Raw genomic sequence first — 22,053 nt, 5'->3', positions numbered from 1 at the left:
AGCTGGGGGCTCCAGACTCTAGTAAGGTACTCCAGATGGGGACTTATGAGGGTATCAGAGAGAGACAATCACCTCCCTCACTCTGCTGCTACCCCTCTTCTGAGGCAGCCCAGAAGACCAACAGTAACTGTGCACTGCTGGTTCATTTTAAGTGTTTCTTCTACCGGGACCCACTGAGTTCTTCCTGGAGGGGCTGATCTCAAGGAGCTCTTCTCCCACTCTGTACACATACCTGGGATCACCCTGTCCCACCTGTAACGTATCACAGCCTCACGAGACAGTCTCTGATTTGTTCTTCTTTTACTATAGGAAGGATTTTATACACCAGCAACATTCCAAGTGGAACAAAAACAAGAGTCCACAGGGTTCATATCGTTTTTCAAGAATCACTTCCTTAAACTGGCAAGCAAAGCCTCAAGGTTAATCTAGAGGTTTCAGTGCAACCGTAACAGTGTTAACCCATAGCTTTAAACTTCATTTGTCATATTTTCTATTAACAACCACGGGTTAAAACACTTGATGACATACTTTGGTTTCATTTTAGTTTTTAAATTCTGGAAATTCCTCCCAAAGCAGTACTAGTGTATTTACAGAATAAATTCCAGGCAGAGAGAATTTAATCATAAGACTATATCTCACTGCACTGAATTTTAGTGCATACCTGACCGACTGAAAACACAGGAGTACTGGGCATTTAGCGTCTTGTTAACTGTCTGAGAGGTTTTACCTGTATCACAAACTGAGTAATTTCAATGAACATTCAAATATCTTGCAGTTACAAGATTCTCCATCTAGAAGGATAAAAACACACACTGAGGTCAAAAGAAAATATCAGGAAAATAGTGTTCAACAGAGACAGCTTCATCCTACCCTTATACAATACCTTTGATATTACTTTTTATTTTTTCAGTCCCTATCAGTAGTAAATCTTAACCTATCACACAAACCAAGAATCATATGCACACTTGCTTTTGTGATTACACACCTCATTAGGAGCCTCCCATGACAAAAAGGTATTTCAGTTTTCCAAATGCTAGTATCTCCTTCAAGCCACTCACGGGATAACATCACAATAATAAACGTTTCTACTTGAGGAAGGTTACGTTTCTACTTGAGGAAGGTTAAGGTCACAGGACTGCTCTGACACTGCATATATCACTCACCCAGGTTCTTGGCCAACTGAATGGCTGCCCACCATAAGCGTTTCATTATCTACTATTTTTAAGAGAAACTGCAGTCACATTTTGCAAGTTATTATTGTGCATCCAAAATTAGCCCCAAAACCAATTTGCAGTAACATCCAATTTATTCTAAGCAACTTTCTGACAGCCTTGCCAAAAAAAAAGATTACATTGTCAGAATACAAATCTGAATAGCAGACTTTGCTTCCATGACACTCAATCTCTTCAAGCAGAGATATAACAGTATAAAAATGATTTAAAAACATACGACTGCAGAAGCATATTAAAGAGATAAGGAATTGCTACAAATATCTGCTTCTTCTGAAGCCCTGGACAACAGCATTTTTCTTCATGCTGGGAATGTTCATGCTGCAGAAAACTGATCAGCTGGAATATATGGTCCCCAAAGTTCACCAGCAGAGAGCATTTCATCACCCAACTAAAATGCTCAAATTGCATTTGGATATCTATTATTTAACCACAATTAGGAAAAATTAGGTACCCCTGCTGAATCTCTCTCTCATATATTAAAAAACAAACAGAGTCCTAAATTATCATGGCTTCAATCATGTGCCCAGAAACACATTAAATTTGTTTTAACTTAAGCTCAGGAAAGCTGTGAATACACTGAAGGCAGGATCTTCCAACAAAGCCTTTAAAAAAGCCACAGAAACACAGTTATAAGTTGCTTTTTTTCCTCACGGCATATTATAAGTTTAACTGTGCAAAAATAGTCATTTTATTTCAGTTTTTCTGTGAACCAAACACAGCTCCAGGGATGTATCTGTATTTGAACAGGTACTGTAATTAAAGCAAATACACCATAATTTGCATAGGAACATCATCAGAGTTCCAGTAGACTGAGATATCCTGAAGTTATTCAGGCAACCAGTATTTAACTGCTGTACATCAAGACTATCAAAGAAGTAAAGCCTAGAAGGAAAGCTAGTAGCTGACTAATGAAATGTAAGGTTTCAGTAACTGAAAAGAGCAAGTTAAATGGTTTAGGCAGATTTCCTTGGTGATGGCTAAGAATCAATCTGTGATATGACAGGTATGGAGTCTAGTTCCTCTTTAACACAGTATATATAATGTGTCAGCAAATCTAAAGGCTTTTCTAATGTCAATATTTAGATGGAGAAATAAAGCATTATAGACCTTGAAAATTGTATTACATATCGCCAGACTAATGATGTTGGAGAAGAAATAGCTGAGAAAGTTCTGTTTTACAAAGTCCTACTTCAGCTGGCACGCAGTAGAATCCCAGAGCTCAATCATTTAACTCCACCACTTAAGAAACAAAACAAAAAGAAAGTGTGAAATTCACACCAAAAGAAAGGTATTGCTGAACCCCTTCACCAACATTAAACTGTCCCCACAGCTCCTACATCACTGAGTAAAAAGTAGTTTTCAAAGCAATTTCTCTTCTTGCGCATCCAAATTTTAACACAACTGTATTGAACGTTCTTAATGTTTCTCAGTGGAGTTACTTTTTGGTCTTAACAAATCTCTGTGCTTCTTTCACAAGTGTTTCAACATCTTCATTATCCTTTTCTTCTGAACTTGGTTCCCAGTCCGAATCCTCATCAGTAGGTTCACACTCCTCTTCCTCATCATCTATGAAGCTGTCATTGAGATCATACTCATTTGGTTCACCATCATTATCGCTGCCTTCCTCTAAACCCCTTTTTCCTGGAAGGACAAAAATGTAATAATGCATTCATGAATCATAACAATAAAATTAAAAACTTCATCCACAGACTACCTGGTAGATCTTTCCCAAGAAGACAGAGAATCAACTGAAGTATCCTACAATTCTGACAATTTCTGGTTAGATTATCAAAAACCTCATGAAAAGTCGAACCATCTAATCTCACTCTGACGTCTACTGAAGAACTTTATCATCTATCACTAAAGTGTCTGATCACCTCAAGTTTTGCTTAGTGGGTTTACACAGAGTTCCATTTTACAGTGGAGTCAGAAATGGCTTCACTAAAGGCAGATCTTGCCTGACCAATCTGGTGGCCTTCTATGATGGAGTGATGCATGGGTGGACAGGGAAAGGACGATGGATATCCAGGCCCCAGTGCCAGAAGGATCTGGAGCTCTTGGAACAAGTCTAGAGGAGGGCCACTGAGATGATCAGAGGGCTGGAGCACCTCTCCTGTGAGGAAAGTTTGAGGGAACTGGGCTTGTTTAGCTTGCAGAAGGCTCTGGGGAGACCTCATTGTGGCCTTCCAGTACTTGAAGGGAGTGTATAAGAAGGGAGAAGCTGTTTACAAGGGTGAATAGCGATAGGACAAGAGGCAATAGTTTTAAACTGAGACAAGGGAGATTTATGTTAGACATTAGGAGGAAGTTTTTCACCCAGAGGGTGGTGATGCACTGGAACAGGTTGCCCAAGGAGGCTGTGGATGCCCCATCCCTGGAGGCATTCAAGGCCAGGCTGGATGTGGCTCTGGGCAGCCTGGTCTGGTGGTTGGCCACGCTGCACATAGCAGGGGGTTTGAAACTAGATGAGCATTGTGGCCCTTTTCAACCCAGGCCATTCTGCGATTGTATGATGATTCTATGAAATGCATTGTCTCCTTTCAACGTGTTTTATTTCTTATTTCTCCCAAAAAATTCTTTATCCTATCCTATACTACCTTTGATCTTTCCCTCATCCGTTACATTTTCTTATGCTCTTTTCCAAGCCTTTTCCCCAATGTCATAGCCCATTAATAACCCCAGGTAAGACATCAACTCTTCTGGGCAGATGTAAGGTACTACCCAGCCAACCTACAGTCATTTGGTTAATTAAATACAGCACTGCAGGTGCTGCATTAAAGCCCAAGGTCAATTTCTGCAGATCTGCTATTGAAAATTAAGAAATTATGATACCCTTCACTGCACAGAATACAGTTTATTACAATTTAGTGGAGGGTTGTTAGGGTAGTATGGTGAGGTTGCAGTTGGACTTGATGATCTGTAAGGTCTTTTCCAACCTGAGGAATTCTATTATTCTATGAATTTAAAATAATCGTAATTTGAATCTCCAACATGTTATGATTAAATCTCTATTCTGCCCCCTCTAGAGCACAAACAGTTGTCTGTGACTTAGTTGTTGTCTCTAATCATAATTCATCATGATATATCACAGAGCCAACCTGCTTTCAAACAATTACAAGCAAAAATCACATTTTCTTCTACCTCTTCACTATCAGTATCACAACTCCCCATTCCCAAACCAGAATTTAAGCTGACTAGCATATAGCTCCCTGGCTTCTTTTTTGAAAGCAAGAGCTTCCCTGGTTCTAGTCTCTATGATCATATCAATTATTCATGATTCATATTCACCATATACATGCCAAGACTGGATCTCAGGGTCTGAAAGTTTTCCAGTGTTGCTTAATCCGTGTTTTTTCATGAAGTCTCAGCCTTATTTCTTTTTAAATCACTGGTATTAACAATTTGAGTTATTTATCCAGATTTACTTTCTAAGCAAAATAAGACTAATCAAGTAAAAGACAACAGTCTAGTAGATGACACAACCAAGCTCTCAGCCAAGATTCACGCTGGATAGTTCATGCTTTCTTTCTGAATGAGGGTTAAGGAAATGCTAAACACTTCTTTTCCAAGATGAATGCAATCTACCTGTTTGTTTGTTTTTTCCCTAGTTCACTTAAACTATTTCACTATGCAGTTTTCTAATTTTATGTCTTCAATCTATCTTAAAAACTTACCTCTCTGTGATGAAATTGCCTTCTGCTTTCATAGTATTTCGAATACTCTGCATTGATGGCAGGCACCAAAGACAAAAAGCCTCTTTTTATAAGAAATGGATGCTGTTTGCATCAAATTCCCAAACATTTTTTTGAACAAACAAATTCACAGTATTCCCTTATTGCTCAAATGCATTGGCAAATTTACCCATTTAAACCAGTTCTGCCATGTGAAGCTCTGTCTTGGCAGCAGCAATGTACCGGCACTACCATGACAGTAGTACATTGTTCTTTCATTTATTAGTAGCTGCAAATCTTCAACAAGTTTATTTTCTTTGTTTCCTGGTTTTGATAGACATGCAAAACTCATTCTCCACAAGTTTACACTATCTCCCTTTTTCTTATGTGTCCACAATTTCTCATTAGTTACACTGCATTAATATTCTGATCGTGTTATTCTGCCCTTAGGTCACACCGCTAAGTAAAATCACATTCAATTACTCTTAGAATCATAGTATCTTCAGGGTCGGAAAAGACATCCAAGATCATCCAGTTCAACCACCCACCAATATTTCCCACTAAACCATGTCTCTCACTACAACAAGTAAACATTTCATGAACACCTTTAGGGATGATGACTCCACCACCTTCCTGGCACCCTCACCCAGTCTTCTTCCCAGACCGTCATTTCCTTTATCTCATCTAAAGATAACCTAACAACAAAGCCCGTTGAGCAATTTTTGCCATTATCTTCCATATGAAGTTATAAATACTTTTTTTCCCCTCAGCTGTATACCCCAGTCCAGATCACCAATATTTATATTAACCATGAGCATTTCCTAGCAGCCTCAGGCCAAAGCCCCAGGCGTGTGTGCACACAGAGCGTATGAGAGAGAATGGCAGTAGCTCATGAACTCGGAACCCATCCTCATCTTTCAAATCTAAAACATCAGATTGATTTCTTGTCTGCTTCCAGAGGAGAATAGGTACGTTCATCCAGGAAGCTGAGCACAAATTGAACTTCAGCACTCTCATTCATGAAAAAGCAAGCGGGTCTCTACTAAAACTGAAACAACAATGCATTTCTCTTAGGGTAAGCTTTATCAAGCATCTCCAGCACTATTAGGTACCTAAAAACTGAAGCATACGGGTTATGGCGCACGCTGATGTGTCCATTCACAGAATTAGAACATACTCACCATTCTTGGAAGTTCGCTGTCGGGTTCGTCTTTCAGTTACTAAAGAAAAGAAAGTTATTAATGAGGACAGAGTACAACCCAGTAGAAGTGTCATTCATAGAGGCCACTACAAAGTGACCGACCTCTCCAACACTGCAGTGATTATGCCGTGTTCACAAACAAAAACTCCCCCCTAATACACAACCTCCAGAAATCTATTTTGTATTGAATGATTCCTGAGCAATTCATCAGATGAGCTTTTCTTGGAACTATAAACCATTCCTTCCCCAAGAAAAATGTCTCTAAGATTGGTATTTTCAAATCCCAAATCAAAGTATTTAAATATTTTACAGTTACTTCGATAAATTACTCCTTAATAATGTCATAATTCTAATTCTTTATGTGAAGCACATTATCATTACATGTCCATAATAGATTTGCTCTGAAGGCTTCTTCATAGCACTGGGATTTCAAGTGGGGAGAAAAAGTGTCCAATAATCAAAAAGGTATAAAAACCATGAAGTACCTCTTTAAGAACACCCCAAATATAAGCAGGGTATCTCCCTGTGGGGTTTTTTTTTGACAGTTACTTGAAATATATCCCCTGCTTTCCTTTTCTTAATACAGCTCTGAATAGATGGGAGTGATCTGATAATATAAAACACCATATCTATACTATATTTAATTTATACATTTATATCCTATTTAATACTCATTAAAAAAGATTACTATGCTCATGGAAATACACAGTTACCACGTGGCACCTTTTACCTGGTTTTTATGCATGTGAAAAATTGTCTGATCTAACCTGTCGGGTTGTTCCACATTTTTGTATCCACTGTTGCTTTATTCCCCCACATATATAGCCTTAATTATATTGAATAGTTTAGCATACCTGGAGGTACAGTGTGCTTGTATTCAAGTTTGTGTTGTGGATTCTTCCTGAAAAGAAGAAAACAACAAAAGCATGATTTGCCCCTCTGCTCAACACTTAAACAGCTCAGAACTGCATGGTGTGTTATGGGCATAGACAGACCAGGAGAAGATGAACACCCTGAAAGAAGAAATTAACTGTTTTGTTAGTTGAATTCTCAACACAAGACTAAGAAGCAGCATCCTCCCTATATGCCCCTCTTTATCCAAAAACCCACTTTAAGAAAAATAAAAATCAAATGTAATCATAGAATGATATTATCATACAATCATACGATTTTAGAATTTACTCTTCTCTTTAATACAGTTTTCAGACTTAAATCAAGGTATTGTTACAGACTTGCACAGACTTCAACCTTTCACATCATGCTGTTTGTTCTTTTGCACAAAATTCTATCTTACAGCCCTGCTACAGCCACAAAAACAATTTCCATTAAGCCACATTCATTAAAATAAAAGTTTGTGATCAGTACTTTAGTGCAGTCTCTGTGCTTATAAAATGAAGGTGGAAGAGGAAAAACAAACCGAATACAAGCTCCTATTTCTTATTAAGAAAATAGCTGGTTGATCAAAATTAGGACAAGTCTCCAAAGTCACATAATGTGCACTGATTCAACACAGTAAAACCGGATTCAATTATTTACTCTAATAAAAAATGAAAACAGAAAATAACTTCTGATGCGTTAAGTGCAATGCACATCACAGGTCTGAAACACCCAGATGTAGCTTCCACATTTTGCAGTATATGGATACAAATAAAACAGTTTGGGAAATTAAAGGATTTGGAAAGAGCCGCTTGTTTTGAAGGATTGAAGGATCACACAGAGTGACCACAGGAAGAATCATTCATTTCTGCAGTTCAATTTACAACTTTTCACATCTTTTTGGGGAAAAAAAATAGCATTAGAACAATGAAAGGAAATCTGAAGTCAACTCACTCTCAGACTGCCAACACATTTCTGTCCTTCAGGCTGTAACCACCACAGGTAATTAACACACATTGATGTTTTCCCCCTCTTCACTATCCCTCCGCAAACAGTCAAGCAACGCTGCTCTAACAAATTTTAACTAAGTGTAATATAACTGATGTTGTGCTTATTTTCTTAGTATACAACAGGCTTTTCTTGTGACTGCATATTTGAATTGTTTCTACACCATTTTTCATTTTTCTGTACAAAAAACAAAGTCTCTAACTTCAAGAGAACCAGTTCAGTTATCCTAATTTCTGCTCCTGAACAACAATTAAAATCAATTGCGACCCTCCCTTTGGAACTGCTTAGAACTGGATGAGTTTCTGCAACAGCAGCTATTGTATATTTTACAAAATATCTTTGCTATGTAAAAACAGTTTCTTATTTAGGAATACAGATACACTTCAGCTATATATATATCTATACATATATATGTCACACCTTGTGACAAATTCAAGCATTTCAACTTGCTTCACAATTCCATAGCTACTGCCATCATGAAGTACGTGATGTATGCATTAAAAGTTATGTTTATCTGACTGAAAAATGGAAATGCTGCTTCCTACTGAATACTTGGTACAGTAACAGAAGGAATTACCTGTTTCAGTGCTTTATTACTATCACCAGTACCAGACACTTAGATCATAACTTAAGACATAGTGTTTAGATCATTCACTTGATTATGCTCTCTTTAAATTGTAGCCAACAACAAAAATTATTTGAAAACTCTTCAATCCGCATCTGTTGGCAAGTGTAAAGAATTGGCATTGCTTCACAGGTGCCTCATATCCTTTGCCTCAAAATAATTAAGCAGATTAAGAACTGATTAACTTACAGAGCACAGCGAACATCTTTGTCTGTATTTTGTTTTTGTATTCAGTACCCCACTGCACTGCTGAAATGCAGCTTGGCCATTTCACTACTGGTATAAACCCAGATCTCTCGTTCTGAGATGATAAACTCATCCACAACACTTTGTTGTAGTTCATAGAGAACATATTCTTTAGAATCACTTGAGCTTTCTGGAAGAGATAGTGGAAAATGTTTCTGCTCAGACACGAACTCTATTAACAGCAGCTGTAAATTTCAACATGCCTGAGCAGAAGAGCTATTCCCTCAAAATATATTCTTCTGTCCAGATAGACAACTATTCAGTAATCATTAACACTGAGTATCAGGAAAAAAACTATTTACTGTGTCAGTAGTCAAACAATGGAACAGGCTTCTTACAGAGGTGGCTGATGCCCCAGGCCTGCCAGCATTCAAAAGCCATTTGAGTAATGCCCTTAACAATATGCTTTAAGTTCTGATTAGCCCCGCAGTGGTTAGGCAGCAGTACTTGATCTCTGTATGTCCCTTCCAACTGAACTATGCTAAGAACTGCTAAATAAATGTTTAAAATCTAGACACTGAAGAAAAAGCTGGGATAAAACAACCTCTCAGAACATCAACGGCACTTAAGAGAAACTGCACTAGAGTAAACCAGAAATTGGATTTTATTGCTGCTACCTGAATTATGCTTTCTAGGGAGTCAAATACTAATTAAAATGGAGATACTGAATAAAGACTCAAAATACACTTTATCAAGATATAAACTAGAAGTGATATATCATGAACAACATATGTAGCAATAAATTAGTGTTCCTAAAAAAGGAGTTCTCCTACATGGTGAGATGTTAAAAAGGGTGAATCTATGTTACTGAAGAGCTTCCAGAAGTTAAGATGGCTAGACTGAAATCACTACTAAGCATTCTGCACATTTAGTGCTTAGAAGGTAGCAGTGTATCCAAAATAAATTTCAAAAGGCAATGAGACAAGAAAATGAGCCGTAATGATATGCCACACTCAAGAGGTAACTCAAGAATTACTCAAGATTTAACTCTTTGCTTTTGTGTCGCTCTGTAACCGTGGAGAAAGGTCTTAAGCTGTAAAATAAGTAAAGCCATTTCATACGGTGCTTCTTACCTATAGCAAGCAGTTCCATATGGACATTCAGGGCGGTTATCATCATCATCTTGAGGTACACTATCTGTTTCATAATAATCATCATCATTAGGGTGACTGAACTGCTGAAAGTGAACGGGATTCCTCCTGCAGAAGACAAATACATACATGGAGAATTCATTCTTCCATTTACACTCATTTTTCTGTCATTACATACGTACAATTTTTTCTGTGTTTAACCTTAGCAGCACATAAGACCTACTTTCAAGGTAACAGAAAGTTTTATCTCAGCATGTGCAGTGCAGGAAGTTAAAACAGAAATTTTCCTGTTTCTCTTCAGTATCACATTTCAAATTTATGGTTTTGTGCCTTGTGGTAGCAATGGTTATGGGAGGGCAGTTGGACCAGATAATCTTGTAGGTCCTTTCCAGCCTTGTGAGTCTATGACTCAAGATCTCCAACCCACATACCATCTCCTAAGGTAATCACAAAGCACCAGTCTTGCTCAGAGGCTGACTTGCTCAGTTTTGGCTTGCTGCGGAGCACTAGAAATGTTACAGAAACTACTACTGCAGCCGCAGCTTGAGTTGGAAGGGTCAGTGCATGGCAAATGAACCACTGCAGTAACAAAGACTCCACATAATACTCAGGGGATAATATATTTGCTTCAGACAACCTGTATCAACTGTTAGTTCTGTTATGCATACAAATTCTTACTCAGCCGAATGCTTAAATGCTGTCACATTACTCCAAATGTCTACTGAATAGTACACTGACTACAGTTTGCCTCGGCTACCGTGACGTTTTATTTGAAGTATCACATTACAACCTGAACAAGGAGGAAATGAAGTTGGACCACAAGACATAGAAGCTCCGCACATAGTTGAATCAGCAATGTAAGCAGTGAGAGCACATCTCCAGCATAAACAGCCTTCTGCTCTACAATGCTTACACAGAAGAATCCAAGATGTAGCAAGCAAAATGTTTTTTAACTGACCTATGTGTTAACTGCTTCTAGTCAATAAGTTGGAATGCACGCAGCGCAAGACAAGGCAGCTATAAGCACCACTTAAAGAACTTTAAAGCTTTATAAACCTTTTACGTGATACTAAAATGAACACAGAAAAATAAGTTGTGATTTCAAGACACAGATTAAAAAAAAAAAACACTACAAAAATGACACTGTTAACCTGCTGTTACCAGAAGCACATCTACTTTTTTCCTATGATTTCTTTGAGAGATGCTTTTTTCCAAGTATAACATTTAAAAGCAAGGAATATGAGATATTTTACCTAATGATTTTCCCAAAGACATCCACACCTCAATGACTTATCATACTAACTCCTTTGTGTACACAGAAACCACAGATAAGCTCTTCAATGAGCTACTTATAAACAACTACAGCATCCCTTGAATATATTTCCAAAGGTGACAGCCTTCTTGTCCTGGTCTTTGCTGTTAATTTCTGCAAGCTGTAGGATCAGTGGATACTACTTCACTAGATACCACTGCAGGGCTGCATTTACTTGCCATTTATTCTACCACAAGTCCTCAGAAAACATCACTTCGTAAATCAAATTCAGGCACCGTTTTTTTTCCCATTTAAAAATAAATGAGATGAAACCAAATCATTTTACTTGCTCCGTTTTCTAAATGCACAGAACTAACTTATTAACAATATTTGCAAGAATCCAAAATCATTTAAGACATAATTAATCTCCTCAAGGGGATATGGGAGCAACTAATGTTCTGTGAAATCATTTTTCTACTTGTTCCTAGAATAAGAGACGAGCTTCATTATTTTCACCAAGGAAAGAATTTCTAATAGCTGCCATTTACACAAGCTATTATATTTTACAAGATGCGCGTTTTCATCCAAAATTTTTCTTCAAACCCTACTTGAGCAACACAACTTTGATCTTCCTCCTAATTAAAACCAAATGAAACAAATTCCAAAGGAAGAATGGGGAAAAGGAAGAAAATGGAAAGATTCTTGATGTATCTTCCAATAGGCTCAGGGCTTCTTTGGGACAGCAGATGATGCTCCTCAAATTATGTGTTATCCGTGAAGCATCTTAAACACATACTTCAGATGCTCAAAACTGGTACAAACATCTTTTGTCTTACCTTTACCTGGATAACTTGTGCTTATTCCACTCCTAGGTGCTGTCCAATGATATCTAGCAAAACAAATATAAGCAGAGATGCGCATAGCTTGCATCAGCAGCCCTCCTTGCAGAAAATCTAAAGCTTACATGCACATCTCTTCCTTTTTATTAAGGCTTTCATTTGTTTGAAGGTTTTGATTTATTTATTTTTTTAAGCACTACAGGTTTGATCTGTAAGAGCCCAACAACTGTTACAATTAAGCGTACCATGTGAACTGTACTCCTCTAACTACTCACTCCACTTCTGATCAGGTTTTGGCTACCACAGCTCACACAAAGGCCTGATGTACACTGGGAGCAGCACCAGTAAGTCAAAACAAGAGCACCATATATGCAGGGTGTAGTGACCAGAAGGTCCTAATGCAGCTGTTATCACCTGCAGTCACCACCCTTGGTTATCAGTTGTCTGGCAGCCTCTTCTGAATCCACTCGCTTACAGAAATGACACAGATAAACCTTCACACTGGAAGGTATAAATGCAACCCCCTAACCAACAAGCTTACAAAAGTGGATCTGGCACCAACCAGAGTAAGATTTTGTTGCGTATTGTGCTGTGCTTTTTCTTATGATGCAGTACTTTTGCTGCCAAAAGTTCATTTCAGAATCAAGACCTAAGAACAAATGCACACGTGCAGACTCCTATTCCATACTATTTGTTACTAAAACATGCTTTCTTAACCCTCTGGTTTACTGAAGGATTCCTAATGTTTAATTCAACTTTACTCAGATATGCAGGAAAACTAGTCTGAGACAAAATAAAGTAGTAGGAGCAAAACAGATGCTGCATTTGTACTACCAGATCAGCTTAATGGACTAATAAAATGCATGGTAGTGATTAAGGGCAAAAGCAACGTGAAAAAGATATATGAAAAGTGGTAATCTGACACAATCATTAACACGGCATCTTTAAGCTTTTGATTTACCCTGCAATCTGCAGCATTAGACACAATGAACATACATTCATGCTACTTTGTTCTCACTAATGTTCAAGCTTCCTGAACATCACTGGACCCACTGACTGTTTCCTAGTTTACTCTTATCTCTTGCGCTTCTGTCTGCATGGAAACATTTAGAGCACAAAGTCACCTTCTACAGTGCTCACTAGCTAGCTTCAAGACCACCGCTAGGTTTGCATCTGCTCTTTGATGCAGCAACACAGGGCATGCCAAACCTTTTCTGGACAGAAGAAACTAGCAACAGAACATACACACATTTCTGATGTTCTGATGTTATAGGACTTCTCTGTAACATCTGGATCTCAGAGAAAGCTTTTATAACATATCTTCAATCACCAAAAAGAGAGGGAGAACAAAAGAAATGCTCTTCACTTGAAATATAGCCAAGAGGGGGAACCAGATAAGGGTTAACATGGAGTTTCTGGGTACGCTGTGCTGTATTTCTGGGCAGTGAGTTGAAGCTGAACAAGAAAGCTGGCTGGCCAACTGACAATAAAGATAATTCTTCGTTACTGAGAGATGACAGATAAAAAGTACTTTGAATGTTCGAGTCACAAGGCATGCAATTACTTCCATAACTAAAACTCTTATAAAATTTTTATCTGCTAATAAAACAAGCCTACAGAGTCCAGGCTGGGCTTGTACCACTTACATCTCTTCTCCTTGCTGGTACTTGTCCTTGGCTGGTATGTACAGGTTTGTTAATTTGTTCTCTTTTTAAAATGGACTTTTATTTCCTGTTTCCTTCATTTCCCTTTCCACTTTATCTTTTAACCTGTTGAAGTACTTCACCCCTTGCTTGGTTATATTAGCAGCTAACAAGACCACTTGGCTCCTCCTGTTGTATTTTAAGAAACAAGTTACATAAAAAGAATTTTATCAGTCCAATGCTTACCAGATTCTTTTTCCCCCCCGAAAATAAAACCTTGTGATGACTTCATTGCTTTCTCTTCCAGTGAAGATGATTTCAATTATACACTAGCTTAAGTTTGTTTTAATTTTGCTTTACCTGTAACAGCCTGCTCCATACATGCAAGGTGTCCTCTTACACTTCCTCTGTTTGGAGCTCTCTGAAGCCTCAGCACCTTTGGTTGAATAAGAAATCTCAGTGTCGTAATCCACATCTGCATTGGGATCATGAGCACCTTCCTGGGCACCATTAGGTGAAGTCCTGCCCCAAGGAGCTTGTTGGCTGGCAGAACAAGTAAGCTGTCCTTTGTCTTCTGATTCCTCAAGTTCATTTGTCTTACTGGAGATCTGACCTGATGGTTTAGGTCGCTTACTATGCCGCTGCCCATCACTTTTTTCCATAGAACTTCCAGGTTTTTTTGTTTCAGTCTTGCCATTTCTTTCTATGTTTCCCATAGTACTTTCAAGAGGAAATCCAGATGCATTCTGTGGAACAAGGTCACATTTTGAACAACTTGAAAACCCACACTCTGCATAACTAAAAGCATTAAGGTCAAACTCTGCCCCATGTCGTCATTCTAGTTTCCAAAATCTTTTTCTCCACTTCTCAGTTAGTTACTACATACAGCTGCCAAATGAAATGCCTTAGTTAAGAACATACACAGAATATAAAGAATACCATATCCCAGAGCTTTCATCCTCAGCCTCAGTTCTTTCACAAGTAGATATACTCCTCTCCTATCACTTGGCCTCTAGCTAGTCTAAGGATTTTAGTTTAAATTGAATTTAGGTTTAAAGTACTGCTCCTTAAAAATCAGCATGGGTTATACATGTCAGGATACAGCAGACTCTAGAAGAACATACATTACTTTACAAGAATCAATTTCAATACCTAAGTACCAAGATTCATGGGTTATATATAGATAAGATATATATGGGAAACAGTAAGTACAGACCTTGAGCTTGATCTCACCTCTAAGACATTTGAAATGCTTTAACTCATAACCTTAAATCATAAAAGAGCTCATCAGGCTAATACTGCAGATTTGACAAATACTGCATTTTAAGTTTTATAATATTGACACTTAAAAGTAATATATACACTTTAAAAGATGAGTGCTACAGAGGAAGAAGATGCATTACCCAGCTGTTACCTGGAAGCATACCCATACTGAAGGCTGAACTACCCTGACACTCTAAAATAACTACTCAAACATCTGTGCTCTCTACAGTTTATTACCTAATGTGCCACCTCCTGTAAATCCATACTTTGTTTACAGTGAAGTGTTTGACACACTTTGAAAAGTCAACTGGTAGTTTACTATTTGATTTTGCTCTTTTCAGTGCAAAACTAACAACATGTTCACCGAAGCCTGAGACAACTGTAAGTGAGCAGCAATACTACTAAGAAAGGGCAAATTCAGAAGTAATCTCAAGTGATTCTTGCAGCACCATATTAAACAACAGCAGTTAAGGAAATAAGCTTTCATGTGTACAAGTATGATTTGATTCCTTTTTCTAACTTGCCACTCCCATCTGGGGCTTCTCAGCACTACGTGCTTCACCCTCATTAGATAAAATACAGGAAATTAATCGAATCTTGTCAGATCTTGTGATGATTTCTTAAAAGAAGAAAAATACTGTTAGCATGGAAAATCAGACAGCAGCACAGGTTGCATCCATTCTTAGCATGTGTAGGACTGCACTGCCACCTGGCGACTGGCTGGCACGACAACTGAGTTAACGTTCACTTAACCTACAGCAGCTTAGATGGGACTGCAGCAGAGTGATTTTGGTTTTGGTATCAATGCTTCAGCGTTCCTGAGTTTTCTGACTGGATTGAGCAAGCGAAAGTAATAATTATTTTCTCCTACAGAGTTCAGGAGGCAATTTTTTACTGTACTTGAAATAAAAATTTATGAAACTACTTAACAGCAGAAAGAAGTGAGGCTTCTATGATACAATCCCTCGCTAGCATTAACGTTTCTAGTCAAGAAAACGTTTTCAAATTAAGAGATACTACATTACATCAAAACTACTCACAAGCTGTAAGTCAAACTACCCACAATTAAGCACAAACTTTCCATAAGCCATTAATTTCAATAACAAGGATTAAAAACCAACCAATCCACATACATGTTTTTCAGCATAAAAAAAAACGATGAAGCAGATAAATGAAAAGTATTTTTCAGATCTTGTAACGGACCCAAGCAGTTCTAATGTTAGAGGCTAGAAACACCAACTTGGTCATTTAAAAATATCAGTAACAGCCTTCGTTTGTTCGCACCAGAACGAGTTTTGAGGATCATTATCAACAACAAACATCTTTTCATTATTAGCAGGACGCTATCAGTAAGGATATAATTGTCTAAAAATGCAGTTTTACTTTGAAGACACTTCATTCATTGACCAGCTGGACTGAAGACTCTGCTTGCACACAATCACAGACAATTTTAGACTTCAGATGATTTATTCCCCTTCATTTTTGACTCCTACTGCAATAGCATTACTACACTCCTCACTATCTTTCTTCAAAATGTAGCAGTCGATGGGGTTTGTACCAGTGCTCCAACCATAAAAGTTAACCAACTAGAATGGCACTACTTTGGGTAAAGTCCACAGCTGCCAACTATCAGTATTATCATCCATCCCCTAACCCCCTAAAGACTTCTCAGAAAAACAAGCCATGCTTCAAGCCACTTTAAGTGAGACTACCAGAGCAGTACTTCATCCCATCTTCCAGATCTCTTGCAGCAAAGCTGGTAGTATGGTGTTTCTATGGAACAATCACAGCCAAAATCCCAGGTCCCAAGAAAGAAGCAAGAAAACTACTCATTACCAAGTCTCTGGAAACTTCCTTGTTACAGAGCTGTCCAATGAGCTGGCATTTCAGAACCAAGTGTTAAAACACAAACTATAAGCAGAACACACAGTTAAATTCTAGACCCAGCCTAAAACTATGACATTGCCAACTACATTCTCTTTTGAAATACCATCATTTTGCTAAAAGCAGAATGTTACCTGTAACGAAGAGCTGGACAGACATCTCCCTTCCTCTTCGTCTTGCTCTTCATCTCCAGAATTCTCTTTAATTTCTTCAGAAGCTGATCTTTTTCCCTGCAGAATATTTACTTCTGATTTTAAAGATTCCACATTGCTTCCTCCCCTTCTTTGGCTTTCTTTGTTTCTACCACCTTGAAAGAAAAAAAATATATAAAAAGGTACTTTTGGAACACAGCTTTTGCTGTGAAACTCTGAACACAGTGGAAATCTAAAGCTACATCTAAGTAGAACACTGGCTAAAAGCCATGAGGAATATCAGCAGATTTGCATGCATGGTTTCAACGATTTTTTTCTACTTCCTGTACTCTCAACTGGACTTAGTTTACAGGAGAAATACCTGTGCTTTAAAATACACATCAGTGTATGTATATTGGTATACAAACATACTACACTGCCAAACTTACCTCCTTTCGTTATAGGCTCAGAAATCTTTGGAACCAGGAGGTCTTTTTCCAGCATCCAAGATGGAAGCAACCTTTTCCTTTGAATAGATTTTGACTGTTCGCTTTCATCATCATCACAAGAAGGAACCTGGAACAATGCTTACACTTTAATACTTTTTACCAGTTACAAAAGAGAGTAAAACTAGAACACAAGTCTGTCATCAGTCAGATCCCTCAAACATAGCCTGGGTTACTACCTTTCAGAGTGCCCAGGGCCTGAAAATGCTAACAGTTTCTATTCACTCAGAGAAATGACATTTATAGAAGCCTTCATTCACTACAAAGTTCCTCAGCCCTATGGAATAAACATATAAAAGAACGAAGACTGAAAGTTTCATACAACTGCTTTTTTAGGATCTTGCTACGTAGTTTCCAAACAAAGACAGGAGAAAATGGGTTTAACAAATAACAAATGCCTAACTGCCAAAAAACTTAACTTCTGCTAGCACTCCTTCCACTTCTTTCTTCAGAAAGAAATCACATTATTTTAAGAAGTTAAATACACCAAACTTATGTTAAATACACACTTATTTACTGAAATACCACCAATCCGGCACTATTTGCCAAAAGGTAAGTAAACAACCTAGAAATCCTTACTCCAATAAAGGCCAACGTTTCATTTATTACACTTGGTTACTATCCACCACATAATGACGTTGCTCAAAGTGTCCCTTTTAGCACGCACTACGATGCTTGATACACAACAGAAGCTCTAAGAAGAAGCGTTTATGGAGCCAAAGGAATTTACCAGACTGTTTGAAGCTAATTTTATTCACAAACAGCAAAAACAACACACAATGCTTGCTCTAAAAACACAGCTATCTACAGGTGCCTGTGAAGATCCTGACAACACAACTCCATCACTGCTGCATGATTCAAATGAACAGGCTGCTATTGCACTTGCAGCCAGCTCAAGGCATCTACAATACAGTTTCTCCAGATATAAATATTAGACTCTTTCAGGTTGATTGAAGGAACTACCACTTCCTCCCATAGGAACAACTCCTTTTGCAGGCAGTAACTGACTAGAGACTAGGACTTGACCCAGTTCTATAGTACTACATTCAGCTCCAGTATTGTCAGCTCAAAATATCCAAGTAGCAACAGCTATGTTATTTGTGTACCTTTAGAGCACAAATGACTAACATACTTGCCACAAACACAAACGTACAGTATAAATTTATATACTTCTATAGGATATAATCCAATCAATAAACAAACATATTTCGAGCACAGAACTTTGTCTGCTGGAGTTGACTTCTCAAGAAAAAAGCCTATACATACCAGTTCTTACTGTAAAAAATTAAGCACTCACCAGATGTGTGGAAGGGGAGTCATTTCTTCTTATTTCTGTGCTACCTTGCATCTCAGAGGTGGAACATGCTGGCTCAGGTAACGATGGACTGTGACGTATCTCAACAGGGTGAACACTTAACTGCTGCTTCTGCATCAGCCTCTTGATTATTCCTGAGGAAACAAAATCATTCTTAAGCAGTCAGACCAACCATGAACATGAACATGTACATCTTACTTTAGCACTGAAGCCAATCTGAACTTCTGCCATTAAACTTATGAAGTGAAGCAAACACGCTCTTACATCAACTTTTAGAGGAAATAAAGATGCCTTTCTACCTTCCACTGAATTTTGAACCAGCAGTTTTCCAGTAATTACTGATCCCTACTGCACTGCTTCAGTTGATTTTAAGCTCATTATATATAATAGTCATTGCCACAACAACACTTGATGTTATTGCCTGCAATTTGCTACACTCTAAATCCATTTTTGAATTGTTTATAGTATTAGTTCCCTCCCAAATACACATTGCCACATGTCTCTTCATAAGAAACAACACAATTTTTATTCAGATTACATTCATTTACTTCTCACTGTCATCTTTGAACTCAAAACAGGTATTTGACTTCCTAAACCCAGTGACTTGAGTATTTCGGATGTAAATATCACACTGCATTAAAGATATCTGCCATCGGTCGTATATTAGAACACAGCAAACCATTCTTTACCTGAAGTTAACGGCTTTCAGTGATGTGGATGTAGCTTAAGTTCCATTGAAAGAAAAGTTTAACCAGTTCTCAAATCTAATACTAAAAGCTAATAATACATCCTAACAAATCACGTAATCTGATGAGTGTAAAAGCAGACAAACCTGAGGATGAAAACTATACTTCTGACACTATCTCTTTCTATTTTTCCTCTCCAAATGTCAGAAAATAGTATTCATGATAAGCAAATACCACGCTGTAACGTCATGAACGTAGCTGCTTTCAGTTATGGCACAATCACATAACATGGATGTGTGGATGACTATGGAAGGCACTGAGCATTAAGCAGTGGTACTACAGTCTTCTTCCTTCATTCAGGCAAGTGGCAAACGTGACATTTCAAACTAATGTGACAGGAAAGGGGGACTTATTACACAGATGAAGCATAATACCAGATCAGTACAAATATATTTACTGTGAGTTCTTAAATTTATATTCAAGTAACATCAAACCACTGCTTTCACTCTTAAATACTTTCATGCAATGCTGTTAACACTTTCCAAGAAGAGGATGTGAACTAAATAACATTGAGGCACATAGAATCCAGAACGCCATATTCCCAGAACTAAAAGCACTTGTCATATACACCTCCTAGACTTAGTGCTTTCTGGGCATCACCCATTAGGCCTTATGTGAAAAAGACTATTTAATGGTTAAAAATAAATGCTGTCACTGAAAACAGGATCATAATTGGCAGATATTGATACCTCTCTGTGCTCTCCACAGGTTGTGCAGAAAGGACCTTGAAGATGTATTTGTCAACCATCAAGGAAAAGCTATCACCAAATTTCAGTGAGTGTCATTCACGTGCTTCCAATGGTTGCAGACAGCCATTCTCAGGAGACTGATAAAAGCATGAATCTACATGAATCTGAGACACAGAAAGAACAGCTTGCATTAAAAAAAGCACACGTGTACATAACATGGCTGGATAATACCCACCGAGCTCTATCATACAAAGCAAATTCAGAGATTTTTTTGGAGAAGAATCAGAGGAAATCAGTAAAGAGGATGGATCTCTGTCTCAAAAGCATCAGCAGGACTATAAAGTAACATACAAAACCTCTACAGTGTTTTATTTGATTCACCCGATCAGTATTCTGTATGAAAACATGAGAAATAATACCTAAAGTCAGAATGACACTCTAACGTGAAAGCAAAGGTTATGAAAAGAGAGCAAGGAAAACTGAATGCTGTTCTCAAATCACAAGTGTAACATTACAAGGAAATCTAAAATGAACTACAGCAGTTGTATTTTGGCTTTATAGACATAAAAAGAGAGACAGAAGTTACCAGTTTGATGCAAACTTGGCCACCCACCACTTCCAATTCGGCATGTTTTCAGGATATTCGCTTATCAGTAATCTGAAAAGGAGATAAAGACCGATGTGAGATCCATATATTTAAGATCCAACGTTCAGAATCAGAAGCCTAAGGAATCCAGCACATCTTAGCAAGCTCTCACTGAAGGCTGCAAGTCTGCAGCTCTGCAGACCATTTACTCAGCCACTCGGATCTGGTTTTAAAAGCTTCAGTCCAGATGCTCCAGAGACAAAACACTTCTCATAAGAACATACTGAAAACCCAGGCTTGATTTTATTTATTTATTTTTTAAACGAGTACTGCATCCTTACATTAGTTAATTCATTAACACAGGATGGGGCAGGGTGTCTAATTACTGTTCTATTCACTGCCAAGCAGCATTGCTGCCCAGAATGCTGTGGGTGCCCCATCTCCGGAGGTGCCCAAAGCAAGGTTGGATGGGCCCTGGGCAGCCTGAGCTGGTGGGAGGCAGCCAGCCCATGGCAGGGGTTGGGGCTGAATACGCTGTAAGGTCCCTTCCAACCATCCTGGGTTGAAATCCCAGGATGCAAATCCCTCCCACCCCCCTCCCAAACACACACACACTTCCACCCCATTCAGCACGAAGCAGGAACAGTCACTACCGATTATAGTGCCGATCCAAGTTGTAAAGACGCTGTTAAGCTCGCTAGCTCGCTGACTGATAGCCCTGTAATCCGTTTAGATAACACACCTGTGACACCGGACCAAGCTCCGAACTGCAAGAGTCAATGCGCGGCCTCCAGACGAGCCCGGGCTGCCGGAAGCTGTGCTGAAAATGGGCGTGTTTCGGAAGCTGTTCAGCAGAGAAAACGCCCCTTCCCTTCCTCTGCTCTTTCCGTCTTTTATGCTATAGAAACTGAAAGTTACTGGAGATAACTTTCTGAACTACTAGAGGTACTGATAGAACGTGAATACTCTAGGTTATTTTCTGTTTTTCCATTGCCATCTGTCGCTGCCGATGTAATAATGATGCAGGTGACAGGCTAGCATTTATCAAAGTGTATAAAACGGTGGTAAAATATTTTGTCCTTTCAATTGGGAAGAGTTGAGGCACTGGGCCAGGTTCTGCCATTCACATAATACAGCGCTGTTTCTTGGATGTTCTCCTTTAGATGGTGGGGGATTTTTGTGCCTTAATGCGTAGCAATACTGCTGGGGTCTTGGAGCATGAGTGGATCTTTCTGTGTCCAGACCCTCA

The 22,053-nt window shown here is 38.4% G+C and overlaps 1 protein-coding gene across 3 annotated transcripts; it reads right to left on the bottom strand.

The window, feature by feature from the left end:
* Positions 1 to 302: 302 nt before the first annotated feature.
* Positions 303 to 21,645, bottom strand: APLF (aprataxin and PNKP like factor). Of its 3 annotated transcripts, XM_072331770.1 has the most exons (12): positions 21,547 to 21,645; positions 20,805 to 20,876; positions 20,219 to 20,382; positions 18,766 to 18,917; positions 17,412 to 17,538; positions 16,966 to 17,138; positions 14,045 to 14,430; positions 12,039 to 12,091; positions 9,933 to 10,058; positions 6,959 to 7,005; positions 6,085 to 6,123; positions 1,291 to 2,873 (listed from the first exon to the last, which is right to left on the bottom strand). In XM_072331770.1, exons 4-11 carry the CDS (start codon positions 18,898 to 18,900, stop codon positions 6,121 to 6,123), a joined length of 1,050 nt encoding a protein of 349 aa, XP_072187871.1. In that variant the 5' UTR covers positions 18,901 to 18,917; positions 20,219 to 20,382; positions 20,805 to 20,876; positions 21,547 to 21,645; the 3' UTR covers positions 1,291 to 2,873; positions 6,085 to 6,120. The 3 variants fall into 3 exon arrangements, with proteins under 3 accessions (XP_072187870.1, XP_072187871.1, XP_072187872.1); XM_072331769.1 differs by lacking the exon at positions 12,039 to 12,091 and having other exon boundaries at positions 303 to 2,873; XM_072331771.1 differs by lacking the exon at positions 1,291 to 2,873 and having other exon boundaries at positions 6,084 to 6,123.
* Between the last annotated feature and the right edge of the window lie 408 nt (positions 21,646 to 22,053).

This window comes from Excalfactoria chinensis, chromosome 3, assembly GCF_039878825.1.
Source record: "Excalfactoria chinensis isolate bCotChi1 chromosome 3, bCotChi1.hap2, whole genome shotgun sequence".
NCBI classification, from domain to species: Eukaryota; Metazoa; Chordata; class Aves; order Galliformes; family Phasianidae; genus Excalfactoria; species Excalfactoria chinensis.
This window is presented reverse-complemented; position numbering and strand designations above follow the sequence as displayed.